The sequence below is a fragment of the Gopherus flavomarginatus genome, chromosome 4 (assembly GCF_025201925.1).
Source record: "Gopherus flavomarginatus isolate rGopFla2 chromosome 4, rGopFla2.mat.asm, whole genome shotgun sequence".
Lineage (NCBI taxonomy): Eukaryota > Metazoa > Chordata > Testudines > Testudinidae > Gopherus > Gopherus flavomarginatus.
In genome coordinates this window covers 3,992,282-4,013,119 of record NC_066620.1, presented here as the reverse complement: position 1 = coordinate 4,013,119, position 20,838 = coordinate 3,992,282, and the positions used below count along the sequence as shown (strand labels likewise).

At 46.6% G+C, this 20,838-nt stretch overlaps 1 protein-coding gene across 1 annotated transcript; it reads right to left on the bottom strand.

Annotated features, from left to right (window-relative positions):
* Window positions 1-10,305: 10,305 nt before the first annotated feature.
* MORN2 (MORN repeat containing 2) lies at window positions 10,306-20,836 on the bottom strand. The gene is made up of 5 exons (XM_050951565.1): window positions 20,792-20,836; window positions 19,564-19,614; window positions 17,424-17,530; window positions 15,570-15,706; window positions 10,306-10,528 (listed from the first exon to the last, which is right to left on the bottom strand). Exons 1-5 carry the CDS (start codon window positions 20,796-20,798, stop codon window positions 10,426-10,428), a joined length of 405 nt encoding a protein of 134 aa, XP_050807522.1. The 5' UTR covers window positions 20,799-20,836; the 3' UTR covers window positions 10,306-10,425.
* Between the last annotated feature and the right edge of the window lie 2 nt (window positions 20,837-20,838).

Sequence of the window (20,838 nt, the reverse complement as noted above, 5' to 3'; positions counted from 1 at the left end):
GTGCACCCTGTGATAGGTCCTCCAAGTATTTTATGAAGGTGAATATGCAGGAATAGTTCAACTTGCATATGCTTCCTGTCCACATACATGAGCAGGATCTTCTAGATCAAAGCACGGATCTCTTCTACTCATGCTGAAGGAGTGATTCCATTAACTGGTAAGAGTCGTAGGCTGTTATCACTAACACGCTGCCAGCATGTTACATAGCATGCATGTCTCTGTTCAGGCTCCCCTGTTGTGCTTCTCCCATGCATGGCTCATCAGCAGGGGTTTAAACCTTCAGCATCACAGCTGAGATCTCTACCTCATGATCTAAAGAAGCAATCTGTTAGCTGGTAGCAAGATAAGCAACTCTCCTCAGCCAATGTGTTATACCGCCAAGCATACCAATTTGTAACAGTCATTTGGAGAAGAGGTGCAGCCAAGTCAGAGAGATTTAGGTCTGCCACATGCGATAATTAGGAGCTATCCCCAGGTCTGCCAGAAGTGACCTTATGCAGCCTCTCAGATCATTAACAACCCTATGTAAAATATTGAGACTAGTTGCCTGCCTTCTTGAGTTGAGCTAAGAAATATGAGCTGTGCAGAATTATTAACACCAATCAATGGGACAGTTCTTTATCATTTCTATTATGGTAGCACCCAGAGGTCCTGAGTAAGGATCAGGACCCCACTGCAGTAGGCACAGTCCATGCCAAATAATAATACATCTGTTAGTCTTTAAGGTGCCACAGGACTCTTTGTTGCAATAATAATAATAATGAGTCTCTGTTCAGAAGAGTTTTGAGTCTATACTTATGATGAGACCACAACAGGTGGATAAAGTGTACAAATGGAAAGGGGAAAACTAGGGCCTGGTCTACACCTAAAACTTAAGTCACACACCTGAGAGATGTAGTCAAACAGACTTAAGCCCTGGTATGGACACCACTAGGTCAATGGTAGAATTCTTCTGTTGACCTCGTTACTACCTCTTGAGGGGGTGGATTTACGACAGCAACGGCCTCTCTGGAGCAAGTGTCTACAGTGTTACAGCTGTGTTGTGGTAGTGCTTGTTGTGTAGACATGCCTTAGTTTAACTGTAAAGTAAGATTGAGGAGGGGGACTGTAGTGCATTTGTTGTGTTAATGTGTATGTTGCAGGTGCTTGGGACTGATTGATAGAGGGATTGAGTCTGTCAATAAGAGTGTGAATATGATGCATAGGGCTGAGGTATGTCATACCTCTGGACAGTCCCTTGCTTGTACTGCTTGGATGCGTGCATGTTGTCCGTAAGCAACTTTAACTTTATTTTAACAACTGTTTTTCTTTGTGGAGAAAATTCTGTCCAACTCCTGGATGGCTGCACTGGGGTGGAGCATGGAGCAAGAAACTTAGTCATAGATCCCAAGACCAGAAGGGACCATTGTGATCATCCAGTCTGGCCTCCTGTATAAGACAGGCCTTGCACAGCTGCAGAAGGGCCGCCGGCATTGGCCATAGCAGTTGCTGCGCTCTGTGGAGCGGAGGCAGGAGCGGGATTGCAGCAAGGAGTCAGAGAGAAGGCCCTGCCTGGAACCAAGCCAGCCTTCTGCACCACCCCACCTGCCTCCTTCAGGGCCCCTGCAAAATAGGTTAACAATGTCTAAGTAGGGCTGGAGAATCCTCCCCATCCTAGCAGTGTGGCTGTCTTTCATTTGACCCGTAACTGCAGTTTGTAATTTCCTGATGCGTCCCTAGGTTCTTCATGAAATAATTGCATTATGTTAAAAGCAGCAAAGAGTCCTGTGGCACCTTATAGACTAACAGACGTTTTGGAGCATCAAAAGTCTATAAGGTGCCACAGGACTCTTTGCTGCTTTTACAGATCCAGACTAACACGGCTACCCTCTGATACTTGCATTATGTTGGATGCTTTCCAGCCTTCAAGGATTACTTCTGGACTTGGTGAACACAGAACATTGTCTCTCTGGCCCTATTTCTCCTCAACTGTTGAATACACAGGGCAAAATCCATCAGTCCTTATTCAGTACTAATTCAAGCAAGACTCCCCTCTTCTCTGAATTAGGACTGACTCAGAACAGCAGGGTTTGACCCTCATCTTCTGGTTCTTTGTGTTTTCTTAGTATTAGGAGCTCTTTTCCCTTTATAATTTGTGTTGCAGCAGTACGTGTATATATTGCTTTTTCCAAGCCAATACATTTGATTTGGCTGAATATCTTCTACCTCCTTCCTACAGTATGGAAAAGGCTTTGAAAAAAAGGAACTGAGTGGCTCAGGGGAGCAGTCATAGGAAATGGGATCCTTCGTGTGTAGGCTGCTGTTTCAGATCCTGTCTCCCATTAGTAGTGCATGCATACGTCAAAGAAATGTAGGTGCAACTCGAGCATTCCATCCAGGAGGATGCTTTGCTGTATTGCTGGTAGGACTCGCCTCGGCAGTCACGATTTCCAAGGGTCACCTCATTTGCCAGCTCGCAGAGAAGGTTTTTTGTTTTGTTTTTGCACCTATTAATGCTAGAAACATTTAAAAAAAAAAGGAAGTTCACACTGTGCAAGTCCAGCGTGACACCAGCGGCCGGCCAGGCATTCCATACCCTTGCTCTTGGCGAACATACTAACTATACACATTTATTCAACTGTAGCCTGCTCATCACCCACCAAAGCTCAAACTCCTCTTCACCCTACCCTGCCCAACCTGCTCCTTCCACAGACGCCCAGGGGAGCAGCTAGACAGGCTTGGCATGTTCTGGCTCTGTTGGAGACAGTTCTCCAGGGACAATCCTCTGCTATGAGTGCTGCATCATTTTAAAAATGAAGCTGTTACCTCCAAGGAGAGAGGTGGTCTTGAAGGCACGGTATCCAGAACCCAAACAATTCATGCTTTTTTACATTACCTCCAACACCCTGAATGACATCTGAGAATAAACTGAAGACCAGTGTCTGCTTTGGAGGAGACGCGGACTTAGCACCAGAAGCACTACACGAAGACTCTGTTCTGCCCAGTTTGCCTTACGGTGAGTCGCTCTTACATGAGAATACCCACATCAGGGTGACTCACCAGGTATAAGGGTCGTAGGAGCAGACAATAGCTGGGCGGCCATATTCTGCTTTTGCTAAAATTTCAGCGGGATCTTCAGGGATAGCCCCACAGAGCTGGCAATGCAGCTGTCCAGTCTGAGCGTGACCATCGCCAACCTCAAGCATTCAGAAACCATGAGATTGAAAACTATAAATGGGAGGTTCTTTCTCTTTGCAGTCTGTGTTTTGAGCCTCAGGGAGGCTCGTGTCATTTTTTTTCAAGCTTTGTTCTGCAACCATGAGGCTAGCAGCAACTGTTGTTTTTTTCAATGAAAGCTGAATTTCTCATGAACACCAGAGAGCACATAATAAAATTGCAAGAGTTGGCAACATTGCCTCATAAATGGGTTTTACTGAGCTTGAAGAATGCAGGTCACTGCTTCTAGAAGCTTGACATTGAGGGCTTGTCTACATGGGCACGTTTCTGCACAGCAAAGCACTTTTTGCGCTCACACTGCAGACGTGTACACACTGCCAAGCCATCCTGTGTGCAGAAACTCCTCAGTGGCAGCGCTGCAAAACCCCCACCTCAATGAGAGTTGTAAGGCTATTTGTGCAGCAGCTCCAGTGCTCCATAGCCAGCGTAGACACTTGATTGCTTTCTGCACTGGAACTGGCCTTCGGGGCTGTCCCATAATGCTTCAAGTGACCGCTCTGCTCCATTGTTTTGAACCCCTGCCCTGGAGACATGTGCCCCCCGCCCCCAAAGCACTGTTTCTGACAGCCCTTGCGTGCTGTGCTGATCTGCTCTGGGACAAACAGCAAACCTTTAACTTGGAATGCTTGTGCTATTGAACACAGAGTGGGTGGGGTGTGTGTGAGAGAGGGAGGCAGGGGCTAATGTTGGGGTTTCACTCGCCTCAGAATTGGTTGCTTCCTGCCACTGTATGAACTCACAAGACAGCAGCAAGAGCTGCTAATGTGGATGAGTGCCAGCATCACAAGGGGCACAGTGCAGACATGCAATGGAGGTTTAATTCCAGCATTTTAATAAATGTGGCATCACTTGTGGCACAGAAACTTGCTAGTGTAGACATACCCTGAGAGAGATTGGTGGGTGGCAATGGTACGAGGTACAAAACATTGTGGGTTTTCTATTCTTCTTTTTAAGGAATGGAAAAAACATCCCCATTCCCTATTTTTATACACTCTTGTCCCTTCCTTTATCCAGCCAAGTGTTCAGATGGCAGCAGGGCTGCAGATCTCACCTTCACTTTTGGGGAAACTAGTTACACTTCAGCCTTTCTTGGTCCTTGTCTACACAGGGAAATTGACCGGCAAAGCTATTCCAGTCTAATGATTCCATTACAGCTATTGTGGTATAATTTACCTGTTCTGGAATAACTCCCCCACGGGGACGCTCTCGTCCAGACAGAGGGTTTGTCTACACATACAGCTCTGCAGTGTGTCTGGTGAAGATGCTCTATACCAACAGGAGAGCGTAATAAAACCACCTTCACGAGAGGCAGCAGCTGTGTCAGCGGGAGAAGCTCTCCTGCCAACATAGCACTGTCCACACTGGCGCTTATGTCGGTGTAACTTATGTCACTCGGGGAGTGGTTTATTCACACCCCTGAGCGACATAAATTATGCCAATACAAACTGTAGTTTAGACATTGCCTAGTCTAGTAGCAAAGTCTAGTGGAACAGTTCCTCTGGAAAAGCTATGCTGGTCAATTTCCATAGGTAGCAAAGACTTCAGAAAGGCTCCTTTCAGAGCTAGCAAGTATGAGTTTTCTCCCTGTGTGATGAAACAACTAGATTGGGTCTGACTACCTCATTGGCCCCTGCAGACTAGGAAGCTGAAGCTACTGAGGACTGCCCCCACAGTCTTTCTGACCCACCCATCCCCCCAAAAAGAGAGCTGGTCTGTGTCATTTCCTTTAGAGAAGAAAGGAGGACAGGTAGATATGGGTCACCCAGTATGTCTCTTCTTCCCAGCAGCCTGTAGGTGAGGAGATGGGAGTCCCTTCCAGCAGTCAGTATGACACACTGACTCTGAATACTGCAGTGAGGGCCTGTGGACTTGGAGGGATTCTGCCTCTAATGAAGTTAAATATTAAAAGCACTGATCTATTGGATTCAGTTTAATAATCTCATTTGGTGACTGTTTCCTGTGCCTCTCGTGCAGCCACAGAACAGATCCCCATCCAGCACTGGTGCAGAATTCAGAGTGCTGGGGATAGTTGGCACAGGATTTAGGCCATGTGCCATATGCCAGTAGTTCTCAACCAGGGGTACGCATATACCTGGGGGTATGCAGAGGTCTTCCAGGGGATACATCAACTCATCCAGATATTTGCCTAATTTTAAAGCAGGCTACATAAAAAACACTATGGAAGTCAGTACAAACTAAAATTTCATACAGCCAATGATGACTTGTTTACACTGCCCTATATACTATACACTGGAATGTAAGGACAATCTTGATATTCCAGTTGATTTATTTTATAATTATACGGTAAAATGAGAAAATCAGCAATTTTTCAGTAATAGTGTGTTGTGACACTTGTATTTTTCTCTGATTTTGTAAGCAAGTAGTTTAAGTGAGGTCAGGGGGGCCAGATTCTTCCTAAAACTATGTGGGAGGGGCACAGCCCCCCCTCATTCTGGTGCCCCTGAGTGAGGTGGAGTTTGGAGATATGCAAGACAAATCAGACCTGAAAGGGGTATAGTAGTCTGGAAAGGTTGAGAGCCACTGCCATATGCAATGGCAAACAGAGCATCGGGAAATATCCCTGGGAGAACTTGGAGTGACCACACATAGGCCAAAAGATACTTTACAGAGGAGCAAAGGCGCACTGAGACCCGAGATATCTCCCCAGACCATGGGATACAAGCTAAGGGACACGTCAGTAGGGGATCTGGCTTCCCGTGCATGCGGCCAGCTGTTTCTGGCAGCAGGACCACTGACTGAGGGAACAACTCCAGCCAGAGCCTCCTGACTGGGAGACTGCTCTGCCCTGGAGACACAAAACATCCAATTCCATCTCCAACCGGCCAGACGACTGCACCTTATTCTACAAGATGCTGACCTGCAGACCGTGATTTGCAGAGTTCCAGCCTCCAGGTTGGATTATTGTAATACATCGATCAGAGCTAAGAAAAGCTCTAACTGGTGCAAAACGCAGCAGCCCATCTGCCTAGCAACACAGGCCAGCAGGAACATCCCAGCGCAGTAATACCGGGTCCCTGGTATATAGTGCTCACAGTGCAACTTCTTCATCCATAACCAAAGCCCTCCATGGGATGGGCCCTTGGCCCCAACTGCCTGAGAGAACCTCTCCCGGCAAGACCATGGCCTCTCACCTCAGCAGCATTCTACTGGAACAATGCAACTGCCAGCCAACAGGAGGGGACTGCTGAACACTCCCAGGAGCAGCAGCTGGACCATGGGACTTGCTACCAGAAGAGATGACGACGACCATGGAATGGGCCAGTTTCATAACAAAATGCAGAGCTCATCTCTGCAGCCAGCTTAGTTCCCCCCTAGACACAGTGGTGCTTTCTCTCGCTCACGCAATCAGCTGATCAAGCTGTCTCTCCTACAAACTGACAAGGAAGGTAGAGACTTGGCTTGTTTCTGTTTTGCCACACTCGCCAGGTGCTGCTCAGATTGCCCAGTAATAGGGCCTATCCGGAACATCCCAGCCCAGGGTAATGCAGGGACCGACCATGGCAAACCAGATGCAGCAAAGGGACAGTTTAGTGAGAGCAAGAAATTGGGCTAGGAAAGCTTTTTCTGCCTGTTGCTTTGCAGCCCTTTGGCTGCACCTGTCCCTGAGGGACGCTCACCTCCTCCTGCAGACACCCACAGGGAGGCCCCAGGGAGGGAGCTAAAATGAGGTTCCTCTCACTGAGTTTTGCCACATCATTCCATGGGGGCAAGGAGTTTGCATTTTCCCTCCTCCGTGGGGAAAGAACAGGGTCCTGCCCCTCAAATCAACACATCCCCCAAATTGGCAGAGATCCCAGGAACCAAAGCCATCCACTGCAGTGTTTGTCCTGTCCCAGCTCTGGCATCCTTGGCCTCCCACCCCTCCTACTTCCAGTGGAGCTGCACTGCCCTGGCCTCCTTCACTAGAGACTGCCCCTGGAGCTTCCCCTTCTCCCCACAACAGAGAAGTCATTGTGCAAAAGTTAGTGCAGCAGGAGTCTGCATCGACTTTCCAGCAGATCGAATGTGTGACATTGAGACAGGAAAATTCCCATCCTTCCCTCTATGATCCCAATTCGCCCTATGCTCTTGTGGATGTCTGGACTGTCCATGGAGGGAGAAAGACAGAGACAACACTGAAAGGAGGAGATCTACGCATGAAATACTCCCTCTCTGCATGGATCTGGAGCTGGGAAGAGGGTGCATAACCCTCCACTCCCTTTTATGAATTACAGCTTCTGCAGCAATGGTCTGCTTGCCTTTCTACCAATATGCAGCATGGGGCTCAGGATGGCACAGATTGCGGAAATGATCAGTTATTTAAAAAAAAAACACAACAAAGCATGAGCATCAATATGTTAGTGTTTCAACCCAAGCTAGACTTAATATGCTGACCGCATGGCTACTGTTTGTTTGGCTTATGATCACACTCAGTTTCTGAAATCCCGAATTCCCTGTACTAAATACAAAGGAAAGCTAGTTATCCATTTTTGGTTGATAATCATTTTTCCCCCTTTGCTCCTGTGGAGATCTTCAGTGTGTTGCCTCCTTTAACAAATCTAGTTCCCAAATATATTGTGTCAGAATCTATCTGCAATCTTATATGCATAGTTCCCATTTCACAGCTGATTGTTCTATTAGTCATCCCATGTCTATAAAGAGCATACATTTCCTCGGAAAGTAAAAAAACAAATGATTTCCTGTTTCATATTGCCCCTAGAGTGTGACTAATTCTAATTTTATCTATATACATATATTTCAAACGAGCATGCCTTCCAATTCAGATCTCGATTTTGCCACTAAACGGTATGGGCTATTAGATCTCTACCCTTACTCTGATAGTTTAGATACAAATAGATCCTTAAAAGTTTGTTTGGCAATCTGGGAAACTGCACAGGCAAGAAAATAAATTAGCCAGAAATAATTGCAGTGCATCAAACAACTGAGGAATGATTTGTGCTCTTAGAAAATATCTTAACTACCTGCTTATGTGCTGCAAATCAGACACCTAATAAACACAAGCCACTAGCTTTTCCCACTAGTATGAAAAATGCCATTATTAAAACAATTCTAGACCTGAAACTCAGGACATTTTAAACTTACCCAAGGCTAGGTAAAAGCTCCTTCAGTGGTGGTGCTTGTCTGAGTTGGGACTGTATAAAAAAGAGAGAGGAACGCTCTGGTAGCCTGATGTTTCCCAGAATGGGACCGTCACATGCTAATCACTCATTTTAAATGCAGGTATAACAAATGCCTTCTAATTATGTAAGCTCCAGGTCACATCCCCGGGGGTAACTCAGGACTGTGTGTTTGGCAGAAGACGAAGCTGATTTTTTTTTCTTTTTTACATTAGAATCGTAAGTTTTTGCAGAAGGACTCTTTGTAGCACTGGAAAGTGTGTTAACCCGGGGCCTGAAGCAACAGCTTTGTTTCTGTCTTGGGCTTCAGAACTCCACCAGGCTTAGAGGGTGCAGCATGCCCTCTATTCCAGCGTGGCTGGACATTGTGGGGTAGCCTACCCCAGTAGCACTGACTCTGTGCCACGCCTGCGCTCCTGTTGTTCCTGGGGGTGCAGAGGTCACGAGAGGCTCCTTGCACCTTCTCCTCCCTTGTTCATGCACGCAAAGGCAGGTGTGGCCCTAGGGAATCCCAGAGCCCGAGCTCCAGCCTGACCCCAGCTATCTACACTGCCCCTTCACTTGAGCTTCATGAGCTGCTGTCAGCTGGGATGGGTCAGCTGTGGGTTTTTAATTGCAGTGCAGACATGAAGACAGAGGACAGCATCAGCAGGGTGAGTGGCAGCACAGGGGAGCAACCATTTTCCTGTTTCTCCTTAGACTGTGATAAATTTCCAACAGAAAAAACTGAAGGGGGACAGGATTAGCAGTGCTCCACCTCTGCCCCATTACGGCTCTGCAGCACTCACTTGAGAGACCCTACAGAAGTTCAGAACACTTGGAGGCAGGGGTACAACTCATCTCAAACCTGAAGGGCTCAGGAAAGGATTTCTGTTATTCCAGTGAGTCACTCCATGGGAGCAGCCAGAGTAGAAGCAACAGTGCCCAGGATAGGAGTGATGAACAATAACGAAAAGAAGAACTTGCTCTTGCAGCTACAGGATGAAGTCCGGTCCAGAGACACCCTTCAGGCAGAGGTAACTGAAATTCAGAGCTGTGCAGTCCACTTGGGTACAAACACCGTGGAGCAAAGTAAGTGGCTTAGTGAAAAAGAGTCCCAGATAAACAGCTTCAAGGGCAGGGAGAGGCTGACTCCTAAGTTATTAGCAGGCCTGCAAAAAGATGATGCCTTTCTTAAATCAAGAATTTAGGACACAGACTTGCTGCTGGTGGGCGCATGTGCAGCTGGTGTATAGCCCAGAAGGGGAAGAATGAATGCTTCCAGGAGTAGCCTGGAGCTCAAGCACTGCATGGACTTCCGAGGGGGAGCATCTTCCAGCTGTCAGAGACAGCAGAAGCCACTGCCAGCAGTACTGATGAGCATCAGGTCGATGAGCCCTCATCTGCCCCAATCCCCACAAAGCTAGGATGTGGGGGCACCTGGCCCCAGAAATCCACACACACACTTCCAGCAGCCTCAGGGAGCAGCACATCTCAGAGCTGTTACTGAGTGTGGCCAGGAGCATTATGGGATTGTACCAGGAGGACTAACTGAAGTGCTACACTTGCATGTGCTGGCACCACAGTGGTGCCACTAGTGGCACTTTGTGCAAGTGCAGTCATGCTGTGTTTGTGCATGGTTGTGAGTGCTGCCGTGTGTGGGAGTTGCTGTTTTTCTCTGAAATTTGCACAAATTAAGCATAAAAGGGGCCTCTCTCATTGATGAATGGCATCTTCAGAGTCCTGTTTTCTTTTGAAACTCAACACTTGCTGAAATTCCTGATACAGGCTCCCTTAGATTTAATAACTAAATTATTTTAAAGACTAATTAGTCATTAACTGCTCTGGTTTTAAATTCACCCCATTGTTTCATATCATTTGTTAGACATCCTTCAAATGGAACTTCATAATGAAAAGAAAAACAATGGAATGTTTAGTTTGGTTAATTTTATTTACAGTATGTAGCCTGGGAAATTATTTATAATAAATATGTTAAGACATCAGTTGCTATTGTAAACCTTGCTTACAACTATTAAGTCAAAATCCAGCATAAGAACAGTATTTAATACATGTTACCTTTAGTGCAAAATAGCTACATTTCCAGCTTAAGCTTCAGTCCTGGTGCTGCTGTGTAATGAAATGTGCCACTCCATTCCAGGCCTTGGGTATCTATAAATTCTCCTTCACCTTCCAGCCTGTAACAGTATAAAACCAATCTGTCAATGGAGATTGCGATCAACGATGAGAGCTCTAGAAATACCTAGGTACATCAACAGACCAGCAGGAGTTTGGGCACTAGAATTCAGTGCTCCCCCTCATGCCCTGCCTTACAGAGCAAGCAGTTCCCCTAACTTCTTCCCATGTGGTAATTATCTCCTCAATAGTCTCAGGAGCCCCTTCCAGTTTGTCTGATGTTCCTAAAACTCAGCCTTCAGGAGCCAGGAAGGGATCTTTTCCTCCAGATATAATCCAGATTTTGTTTTTGTTTTTTTGGTCTCCTTCATCTAAAGCATGTGGGATTGCCAAAGCTGGAAAGGATGCATTGGCTGGGGTGTGCCAGGGCACTAAGGTGGCACCAACAAGCATTCTCTCTCTCAGGTGCTGGGCTGGCTGGTTCTTGCTCACATGCTCAGGGTCTGACTGATCACCAAGTGGGGTTGGAAAGGAATATTCCCCCAGGTCACATTGACGGTGACCTTGGGGTGTTTTTGCCTTCAACAGCACATTTGGGTCACTTGCTGGATTATCTGGGTAGATCTCATTTAACTAACTTCCTGCCATTGGCCCTGGGCATTGGGGCACCTGGGTCTCTCCTATTCTCTGCCTGTGGGCTGGAGTGCTTTGGTCTATTTCGTTTCTTGGGTTTAGGCTGTCGGCACAGGGTGGCGTGTGGCCTGTGATATAAAGGAGGTCAGTCTAGATGATTGGATGGTCCCTTCTAGCCTTAAACTCCATGACTATAAGCTATAAAAGCTCTGACCTAGGAGCCGCAATGCCTTCAACAGGGGCAATATATAGGGCAAAAGAAGTGGACCTGTCAGGCTACACCTCCCTTCCCAATAGCCTAGTGCAGGGGTGGGCAACTACAGCCCACAGAACCGTCCTGCCTGGCCCCTGAGCCCCCAGCCCCTCCCCTGCTGTCCCCTTTCCCCCCGCAGTCTCAGCTCACCGTGCCAGCAGCACAGTGGCGTGGCTGGCTCCGACCCGGCGGCGTGGCTCAGGGGTGAACACCGGGTGCCCCTCCACCAACAACAGGGGGCCCTAGGGCTGGGCACTTGGGCAGCTCAGCACCAGCACACCCCCTGCGGGGGGGAGGGGCTGCACAGTGGGGCAGGGGAGCAGGTGGTGGTGAGAGTGTGGCCGGAGGACTCAGGAGGAACACCGGGTGAACGCACAGCCAGCTGGAGAGAAGCAGCACTTTGAAGGGAAAACTGACACTTCTCTCCGGCTGCGTGGCTGCCCCTGCTCCTCCTGAGTCATCTGCCTGCGTTTGCAGGGCAACATTCTGAAAGGGGTGTGTGGGGGAGTCCGGGGGGGCGATTAGGGGCAGGTAGTCCCGGGAGGGGGCGGTTAGGGGACAGGGAGTAGCGGGGCTTGGATGGGTCGGGGGTTCTGAGGGGGGCAGTTGGGGTAGGAAGTGGGAGGGGGCAGATGGGGGCAGGGCAGGCTGTTTGAGGAGGCACAGCCTTCCCTACCCAGACGTCCATACCATTTCGCAACCCTGATGTGGCCCTCGGGCCAAAAAGTTTGCCCACCCCGGCCTAGTGGGTGGCCTGCGAAGGTACACCTTCACTGCCCAGCAGTGAGCTGAGGTTAGCTGCACTAAGCTCCATGGAACTTACCCTGATTTTTATTAGTGGCACCCACAAGATGCACACGTACATAAAGCAAGTTACCGTGTGATCTTAATCCTGTAAACGTATCTTTCCTTAACCTTTCCCTATCCCTACCAATTCTCATTGTTATGGTGCGCCAAGACAAAGTGCAGTGTTTTATAGACTCCTGGAACATTTTGGACTCACTCCTCAAAAAAGCATGTCTCTGTGGATATTTTAAAGCTCTGTTCAAGGTCAAAATATCTGAACACTCCCGCAATGAAGCAGTGTCTATGCTCCAATACGGCTTGGCAATGGAAAATGAAACTTTAAAAACAGTCCTGGGGGACCTGTTCCTCTTGAGAAGTGAATGAGAAATCGTGGTATCTCAGTTTTCTCAAGGAATCCTGAGAGTTAGCAAGATAACCTAGAAAGGGTTGTCAGGGACCAGAGTGTATTTAGAATTGCAAGCTAGCCTCAAACATTACAGAGAACTCTAAAGACAGTGGCATGGAAAACAGATTCTTTGAATGCCAGGAAGATTCATAATACGTTGGGTGAGACGATGGTGGGAGATAACTAGCTAACTTCTGTTGCAGAGTAGCCAACCACTGATCAGCTGATCATATTCCAGGAGCTTTGTTACCAACTCCCCTTCACAAATTTTTTTGCTCACACAGTGATCCCTGACATGTCTGAACAAGTTCACTAGCAAGACCTATTGCTAATAAAAATTTGTGAATTTCTACTCATCCAACGCTAACACGTGGACCCAGAGCAACACCACACAGTCCTTCCTGCGGCTAAGAGCATATGGATTGACCACATATTCACAACTGGTGATATTCATCCCTGTGCAAAGGGCCAGCAGGAGACCTATGCACCACTTACATCTCACTTAAGTGGGATATAGGAGGTGCATAGGCATTGTGTTGGCCTAACACACATACAGGCTTTTGAGAGAAAACACACGGGAGTCACCATCTTGATGTATTTCCAAACATCCTTGCCAAAATGGTAGGCACTCACTGTTTGTTTTCACAGAATGCTTATATCTTCTGTTTCATATCATAGTGCACACAGAATCCCTAAAATAGAGTTTAAAATTACAAATTCTGAAACAGCAAATACATATGCTGGACAGTGTAATTTTAAATGGATTTTTCTTGTAAAGCACTAAAATAAATGTGATATTACTTTTCAGAAAAGTACTGGTTTGGTTTTAGGATACAGATTTGTATTTGGTATCTGACTGGATTCTGACAGCAGGGACTGATGCCTGAAAAATATAATCACTGGTCACATTTCTAGCACTGGTGTATTCAGTTCTGTCTGTGCATCACCAGCAAAACTGTATTCTGATTCAAGATTCTTCATTGTTTGTTAATAATATAGAAAAAATGCAGCTTGCTTTTCAGACGCTACTCTGAGGTGGTAGTTTAAAAAAAAAATTGTATTAACTTCAAACCTGAGCAAATTTGCCAAGACTCATTTAGGGAGAATGAATATGAACACTGGTGACATCAGTTTTAAAGTCAATTTTTTGGTTAGATTCACTTATGAAATCAAAATCCATTTTCTGTTTCAGGGACATACAATCTTTTCCTCATACAAGACCCCTCATTCGCAACCCTGCATCAACAGACTCAGCTGATGTTGTATAAGGTCAGCACTACAGCTTTTCCATTAATCTGAATAATAAAAAACATACCTCCAGATGCAGCATTTCCTCATCACTTTGGAATCTAAACTTCTATCTAAAACATCTAGGAACAAGGAATGCAACCACAGGGCTGCCCACGGGCGGGAAAGTGGGGCAATTTGCCCCGGGCCCCGCAGGGGCACCCACAAGAATATAGTATTCTATAGTATTGCAACTTTTTTTTATGGAAGGGGCCTCCAAAATTGCTTTGCCCCAGGCCTCCTGAATCGTCTGGGCGGCCCTGTGCAGCCATACCTACAACCTGGGGCAGGGCTTAATTTGTTATGAAAGAGGGGCTAGGGCTCAAGTATTTTTTTTTACATTCATAACTGATGCAGCAAGCCCAGCAGTGCCGGGGCTCTGAACTGCCAAGCCCAGCACTGCTGGGGCTCTAAACTACCAAGCCCAGCAGTGCCAGGGCTCTGAACTGCCAAGCCTAGAGATTCTGGATGGCTCTGAACTGCCAAGCCCAGCATTGCTGGGGCTCTGAACTGCCAAGCCTAGAGATTCTGGATGGCTCTGAACTGCCAAGCCCAGCACTGCTGGGGCTCTGAACTGCCAAGCCTAGAGATTCTGGATGGCTCTGAACTGCCAAGCCCAGCATTGCCGGGGCTCTGAACTGCCAAGCCTAGAGATTCTGGATGGCTCTGAACTGCCAAGCCCAGCATTGCTGGGGCTCTGAACTGCCAAGCCTAGAGATTCTGGATGGCTCTGAACTGCCAAACCCAGCAGTGCCGGGGCTCTGAACTGCCAAGCCTAGAGGTGCTGGTAAACCCTGGCACAAATTAAGCACTGGCTGGGGGAATGGACCCTGTAAAGCAGTGACTTTGAAAAGGATCATAGCAGAGAAGTAACTCAACACCAATTCGTAGTGTGATGCTCTGGCAAACGACTAATGCTATCCTTGGCTGTGTAAACAAGGGAGTGGTGAGGAGGAGGAGGAGGACAGTAAGATGACTCTCTGTATACAGCATTGGTGAGATTGATACAGGAATACAGCATCCAGTTCTGCTGTCCGCATTTTAAAAAGAATGTTGAAAAATTGAAGAGGGTGCAGAAGAGAACCACAAAAATGATTTCTAAGTTGGGGAAAATGCCTTATGGCGAGACAATTAAAGAACTCAATCTGTTTAGCTTATTAAAAAGAAAACTGAGAGGTGACTTAATTACAGTGTGTATAAGTACCGTGACACGGAAAAAATACTGGGTGCTAAAGGTCTTTTTAATCTAGCACATTAATCTCTTCTGACCTTAAACACAATGAATCTATGGCCATGTCTGTATGAGTAGTTTGTCTAAATGAGCAGGAAGTGTGTGGCAAGCTGGGGTGTCCATCTGCAATGCTTCAGTGGGCCCTGCACTAATGGTTCATGTAGACCCTGCTCCTGCACGTTACAAGTTTCCTAATACCACAGCTTCAAACTGCTGCACATCAATGCACACTAAAGAACCTTTAGTGCACAGAAGCAGGGTCCATATGAACAGTTAGCATCCAGTGTGCTGCAGCGATGCAGATTTACACCCCAACTTGCAAATGCTCATTAAGAGATGCCCTACAAAATGAAAAAATTCAGAATGGCCTCATCCTTCACTGGCAAGAAATATCGACTCCCACATTTGGCCAACTTTGTGTGGAGATTTAGTATCTTGCAGTATTAAAACCCATATGCTTGGAGGGAGCAGCCTAAACAACTCTTGTGTCTTTGGCGTTAAGCTTACTTGTTTTCATTGAAATTTCCAATGTACTTTGCTCCATTTGGAAATGAATAGGTTCCTAGTCCATGAAACATGTTGTCCTTGAACTCGCCTTCATAAACTGCCCCTGAGGGATGCTCAAGCCTTCCAATGCCATTCATCTATGTTGAACAAGGAGTTGAGGAAGAGGATTAATACTTCTTCTTAAAATATTGATGTATACCAGTGTCTTCAGCTAATTTTCTTTGAATGTACTCCATTATTAAATAAAAACAGGTAGGGTATCTAATACTCTTCAGGGATTACCCAGGCTCTCAGCTGTGCAAGGGTTTCAGATGGGTCTCAGAAGTTTTTGGCCAAGGTAACTATACAGTAAACTCTTCTCTTATGAAGAGTGTCATGGGTTCTTTTGTGTCCATACAGCGGAGAGCCTCAGCTTTCAAACTCTCATCCCAAACCTTAATAGAATGGAAATAAGAAGTTAAGGGAAAAGGTGTGCGCATTTCTTTCTAACTTCATAGTGCCTACAATGGTGTCAACAATGCACTCCACCAATTCATACCCCAAAAGCAATACAATAGACACCCCATAAGCCATACTCACCTTAGCTTCATCAAACTTGCATCTACTACAAAACCTTAACACAGTGGCCCCCAATGCGGTGCCCACGGGCGCCATGGTGCCTGCCGGGCCATTTATGTGCGCCCGCCTAGTGCCCAGCGGGGAGAGAAGCCGCGGTCCCGCCCCTGCCAGAGACAGAGAACTCTGGGGCTGCAGGCTGCGGGCGCTGGCGTTCTTTGTCCCCGGCAGGCGCGGGGGCCTCTAGTGCCCAAAAGGGGAGAGACGCTGGGGCCCTTCACCTGCTGGGGACAGAGTACTCTGAGGCTGCAGGCACTGGCGTACTCTGTCCCTGGCAGGTGCAGGGCTGCGGCTTCTCTCCAGCTTCACTGGGGCTGCAGGCTGCGGGCGCCGGTGTTCTCGGCCCCCAGCAGGTGTGGGGCTGCAGCTTAAGCTGGAGAGAAGCCGTGGCCCCGCGCCTGCCAGGGACAGAGAACTCCAGGGCTGCAGGCTTCATTCTATGTTAAAGTAAGAATAATAAATATATTTGGACCAGCAGTTCAACAATGTTTTACTTTTTTAAAATACATAAGATGAAAACTGTTTATGATATTTGTTTTGTAAAAACTCCTTAATTTTTCTTACAGGTAGATGAAAAAGAGCAAATTTACATGGTAAGGTGAAACAGTAATTGCTGAATAAATTAATTAATACCTTTTACATGTAAAATTACCCTTTTTATCTTATGGATTCATATATTATGTAATATTAAATATGATTTTTTTGTATTATTTAATGGACAAATACAAAATAAGCCTTGAAAAATTGTTGGCGCCCGCCACACTCTTCTGAAAACACGAATGTGCTACTGGCCACAAAAAGGCTGGGGACCACTGCTGTAACAGTTTACTTGTTGCTGTTGATGCTCTGTTTACTCTTGCATTTCTCTTAGCTTGGACAATCAAAATCAATGTCAGTTTCCCTTTGTTTAAAATTCTTTTAATGTAGCTTTTTTACTGAATTATCTTTAAAAAAACACAAACAGACTAAAAAAAATGACATGCCAAACCAACTAGAAGGTTCCCTTCTAATTGCATTGTTATTTGTCTAGTTACAGGGGCTACATACTCAGTAGCACCAATTTTTTTCTCAACACCAAAACCCAACTTTTCCTATATTTACTCATTTTGTCTCAGTAATTTCGAAAGACAATCCAAGGTTTATTCTTTAAAACTAGATAACCAGTGGGAAACAATAGAATATTCATTAATGTTAACTGGAAGATCCACAGACATTTTAAATAGAAAACTTTTAAATTACCTTATCATTTTTCCAGTTTCCTGTGTAAGTAATTCCATTAGGGGTGGTATGAACTCCATCTCCATGCCTCTCAAGAGCACCATCAGGTGTTCTTACACACTCACCATCTAAAACGAGTGAAGCAAAAGAGTAGTCGGAAAAACCCTGTTACTTTCAAGATACTGAAATTCAAGCAGTCATTTCCATTTGAATCAGGCAGTATTTAATCAAAAAAATTAAATCTTAGAATAGATCTCTAGAAGTTAAAGATGTAAAAGACAGAGATGGCAATTATTATTATTATTATTTATTTAATCCATTTCACTCCCTGTGCAGGATTGTTTCCTACAGGATATGTGGGGGGTCATGCATGTCATGCAGGTCAGCTCTAGCCAAGGTGCTGGGTTGGGGGCTGCTTCATGTTGTTGGGCCCTGCTCTGTCTGGGCGCCGCTTCACGTGGTGCACCAGCGCTCCGGCCGGGACACTGGGTCGGGAGCCGCACCATGCAGCTCGGCCCCACTCTGGCTGGAGCACAGGGTCGGGAGCCACTCCATGCAGCTCCTGGAAGCTGAGGCATGGCTCCACTCCGGCTCCTAAGCACTCTAATGGGAGCTACAGGGGAAGTGCCTGCCGATGGGGCAGCGCGCAGAACCGCCTGGACGTGCCTCTAGGTAGGAGCTAGAGAAGGGACATGCCACTGCTTCTGGGAGCTGCTTGAGGTAAATGCCGCTTGGAGCCTGCATCCCTGAGCCTCTCCCCATGCCCCAACCCTATGCCCCAGCCCTGATCCCTCTCCTGCTTTCCAAACCCCTCGATCCCAGCCCAGAGCACCCTCCTGCACCCCAAACTCCTCATCCCCAGAGCCTGCACCCCCAGCCAGAGCCCTCATCCCCTCCCATACCCCAACTCCAATTTTGTGAGCATTCACGGCCCGCCATACAATTTCTATTCCCCGATGTGGCCCTCAGGCCAAAAAGTTTGCCCACCCCTGGCCTAGATGATCAGAATGGTCCCTTTTGGCCTTAAATGTTATGAATGGGTGACATGGTATGGATCACTTGATGATTACCTGTTCTGTTCATTCCCTCTGAAGCACCTGGCATTGGCCACTGTCGGAAGACAGGACACTGAGCTAGATGGACCTTTGGTCTGACCCAGTATGGCTGCTCTTATGTCTCTATATTCTCAGTTATCAGTGCCACTCAAATGTAGGACAATCCGGTGGCCTACAATAATAAAGTTCTATGCTGCCATGCAGGAAAATCAGATTGAATTCTCAGATATGTTCTTCCACTCCCTGACCAGTATGGACTAACAAAGGAGTCACACCTGAGTCTATGAGCCTAACCTTGCACCATTGAGGTCAATGGGATTTTCACTGCTGGCGTCAATGGAAGCAGAATTAGTCCTTACCAGAGAATGTGCTTTATATCATGTAGTATTGACTCCACTGGATGATTGTGGTCCTGATCCTGGAATCAGATCAGTGTGAATGGACTGCCGCATTAGTGCAAACCCTACTAACTTCAACAGACCTTCGTGCAGGTGCAGGAGTCTCCCAGTGCAAAGCTGATTGCAGGATTGGGGTTTTAGATGGTAAACTCTCAGAATCAAAACCTGGCCCCACTGAGATCAATTGGAGTTTTGCCATTGACTTCAACAGAGCTAGATTTTTGCCCTGAAAGTAGTTCCATCCAGTTTTCTCAACCTCAGCAATGGTGTTTTAGGTAAATAAGGTCTTAAGGTTTGGAATAACTGGAAGGAATACTGAGAAAACAAATTCACTTATATTAGTTTCCACAAATCTTTAGGGATTTTAGTTTTAATAGTAAGCAAGACGTGTTGTTTAAACATTTTCTCTTTTCCCTTTTAAAGAAAGTATTCTGGTTTCAAAATCTGACTCAGAGACGGACCTCTGTCATGGCAATGAAGTTAGTATACAGTATATTTTTGATACCACAAACTCAGTTTTAATGAAGATGACAAGTTGTCCTGATATTAGGGGCTTTGTCTGATATAACCAACTATACCACCTCCCTTGCCAAAAAAAGTGTCCCGATTTTTCACACTATCCGGTCACCCTAGTTCTGAGATATTTTATCACTTTTTAAATTGCAGTCAGTAAAAATGAGAAAGCATTAACTCTCAAGAATTTCTTACCATATTTGTCATTATTTGGAAAAACAAAAGATATTCTATAAACTTCAGGACCTGTTAAAAGAAAATGTGTGTAATTATTTTACTTTCATTTTGAAATCCAAGCCTTTAAACAAACTAGAATCAATCAATAATATAATTGTATTTATAAAATGTCCATATTTCTCCTCCAAGGCACACAGGGTACTGCATTATACAAATTAATGAGAACTAATTAAAATACAACAAAAACATAATGAAAAGAAACACTCAACATTCAGGACAGACCACAAATGTTAGCATCCAGTACAAAAAGAAGAGAAAAAGCAGGTAGTTGGGGAAATGTAATAAACATAGGACCAATAGTAGTCAAAATAAAAAAACCCTTCGAAATAAAAAAATTGAGGTTTTTTTTCTTTCTGAAAGGAGGGAAGAGATGAATAGACACAGGTGTTTCAGACAGCGAGTTCCACACTTTAGGACCCACAAAGCCACACAGCCTTATGCAGATATCAGATATAACTGAGAGAGGGTTCCAAGGTGGGCTTCATGTAGGGTGGCCAACGCTCCAGGGTTGTCCAGGAGTGTTCAGGAATTAAAGATTAATCTTTAATTGAACGTTATGTCATGTGACGAAGCATCCCACCAAAACTGGCAACCCTGGAATGGCCCAGAATGAGGTTCACACACAAGATAGTAAATACAGCCACTGGGGTAAGCCAGTAATAGTTAAGGGCCATGGACCACTTTTTATACACCCAGGGCACTATGGGGGGTACTCCGCCCAGAATCAGGTGGGTCCCTGAGCAAACAGGATGCTCCCTGCCGAACAAGCGGCAATGCCACGTCTGCTCTAAACCCTGTGCAGAGGGCACCAGCGGGAATCCGATTCTGTGCTCATGAAGCCAGGTGTTGCTGTCGTCACCTGGCCGTGGGACTGCGGTTGCCAATTGTGGTTGGAGGGATTCCTGGAGGTTTGTAATTTTCAACGGCAGCCTAGTCTTCCAGTCCTGGAGACTCCCGGGCAATCCAGGAGGGTTGGCAGCCCGGCACGGGGTCCGGCTCGCCCAGCCTGAATTGGGCACGTTCGTCTCGCTCCGGGGCGCCGCGTTCCCAAAACGGCCTGAGGGGAGCAGCCTCAACTTGTGTGACCGGCCAAGCGGCTCTGTGGGGCTAGGGGGCTCCGGCAGGGACTGGTGGGGGCCGGGGGCCCGCGCTCTGGAAGGGGCGGGGGGGGGGCAGGGGCTCTCACCGGCCATGCCTGGGACGCGCTGTCTGCGGTTGCTATGGAGACAGATT

Bases quoted from the DNA above. Each gene is read 5' to 3' on its own strand.
- MORN2 (XM_050951565.1), bottom strand. The intron at 17,531-19,563 runs GTAAGAAATTCT...CACTCGTTTTAG, and splicing joins TCCAAATAATGACAAATATG to ATGGTGAGTGTGTAAGAACA. The intron at 10,529-15,569 runs GTAAGCTTAACG...ATACTGTTACAG, and splicing joins GGAAATTTCAATGAAAACAA to GCTGGAAGGTGAAGGAGAAT.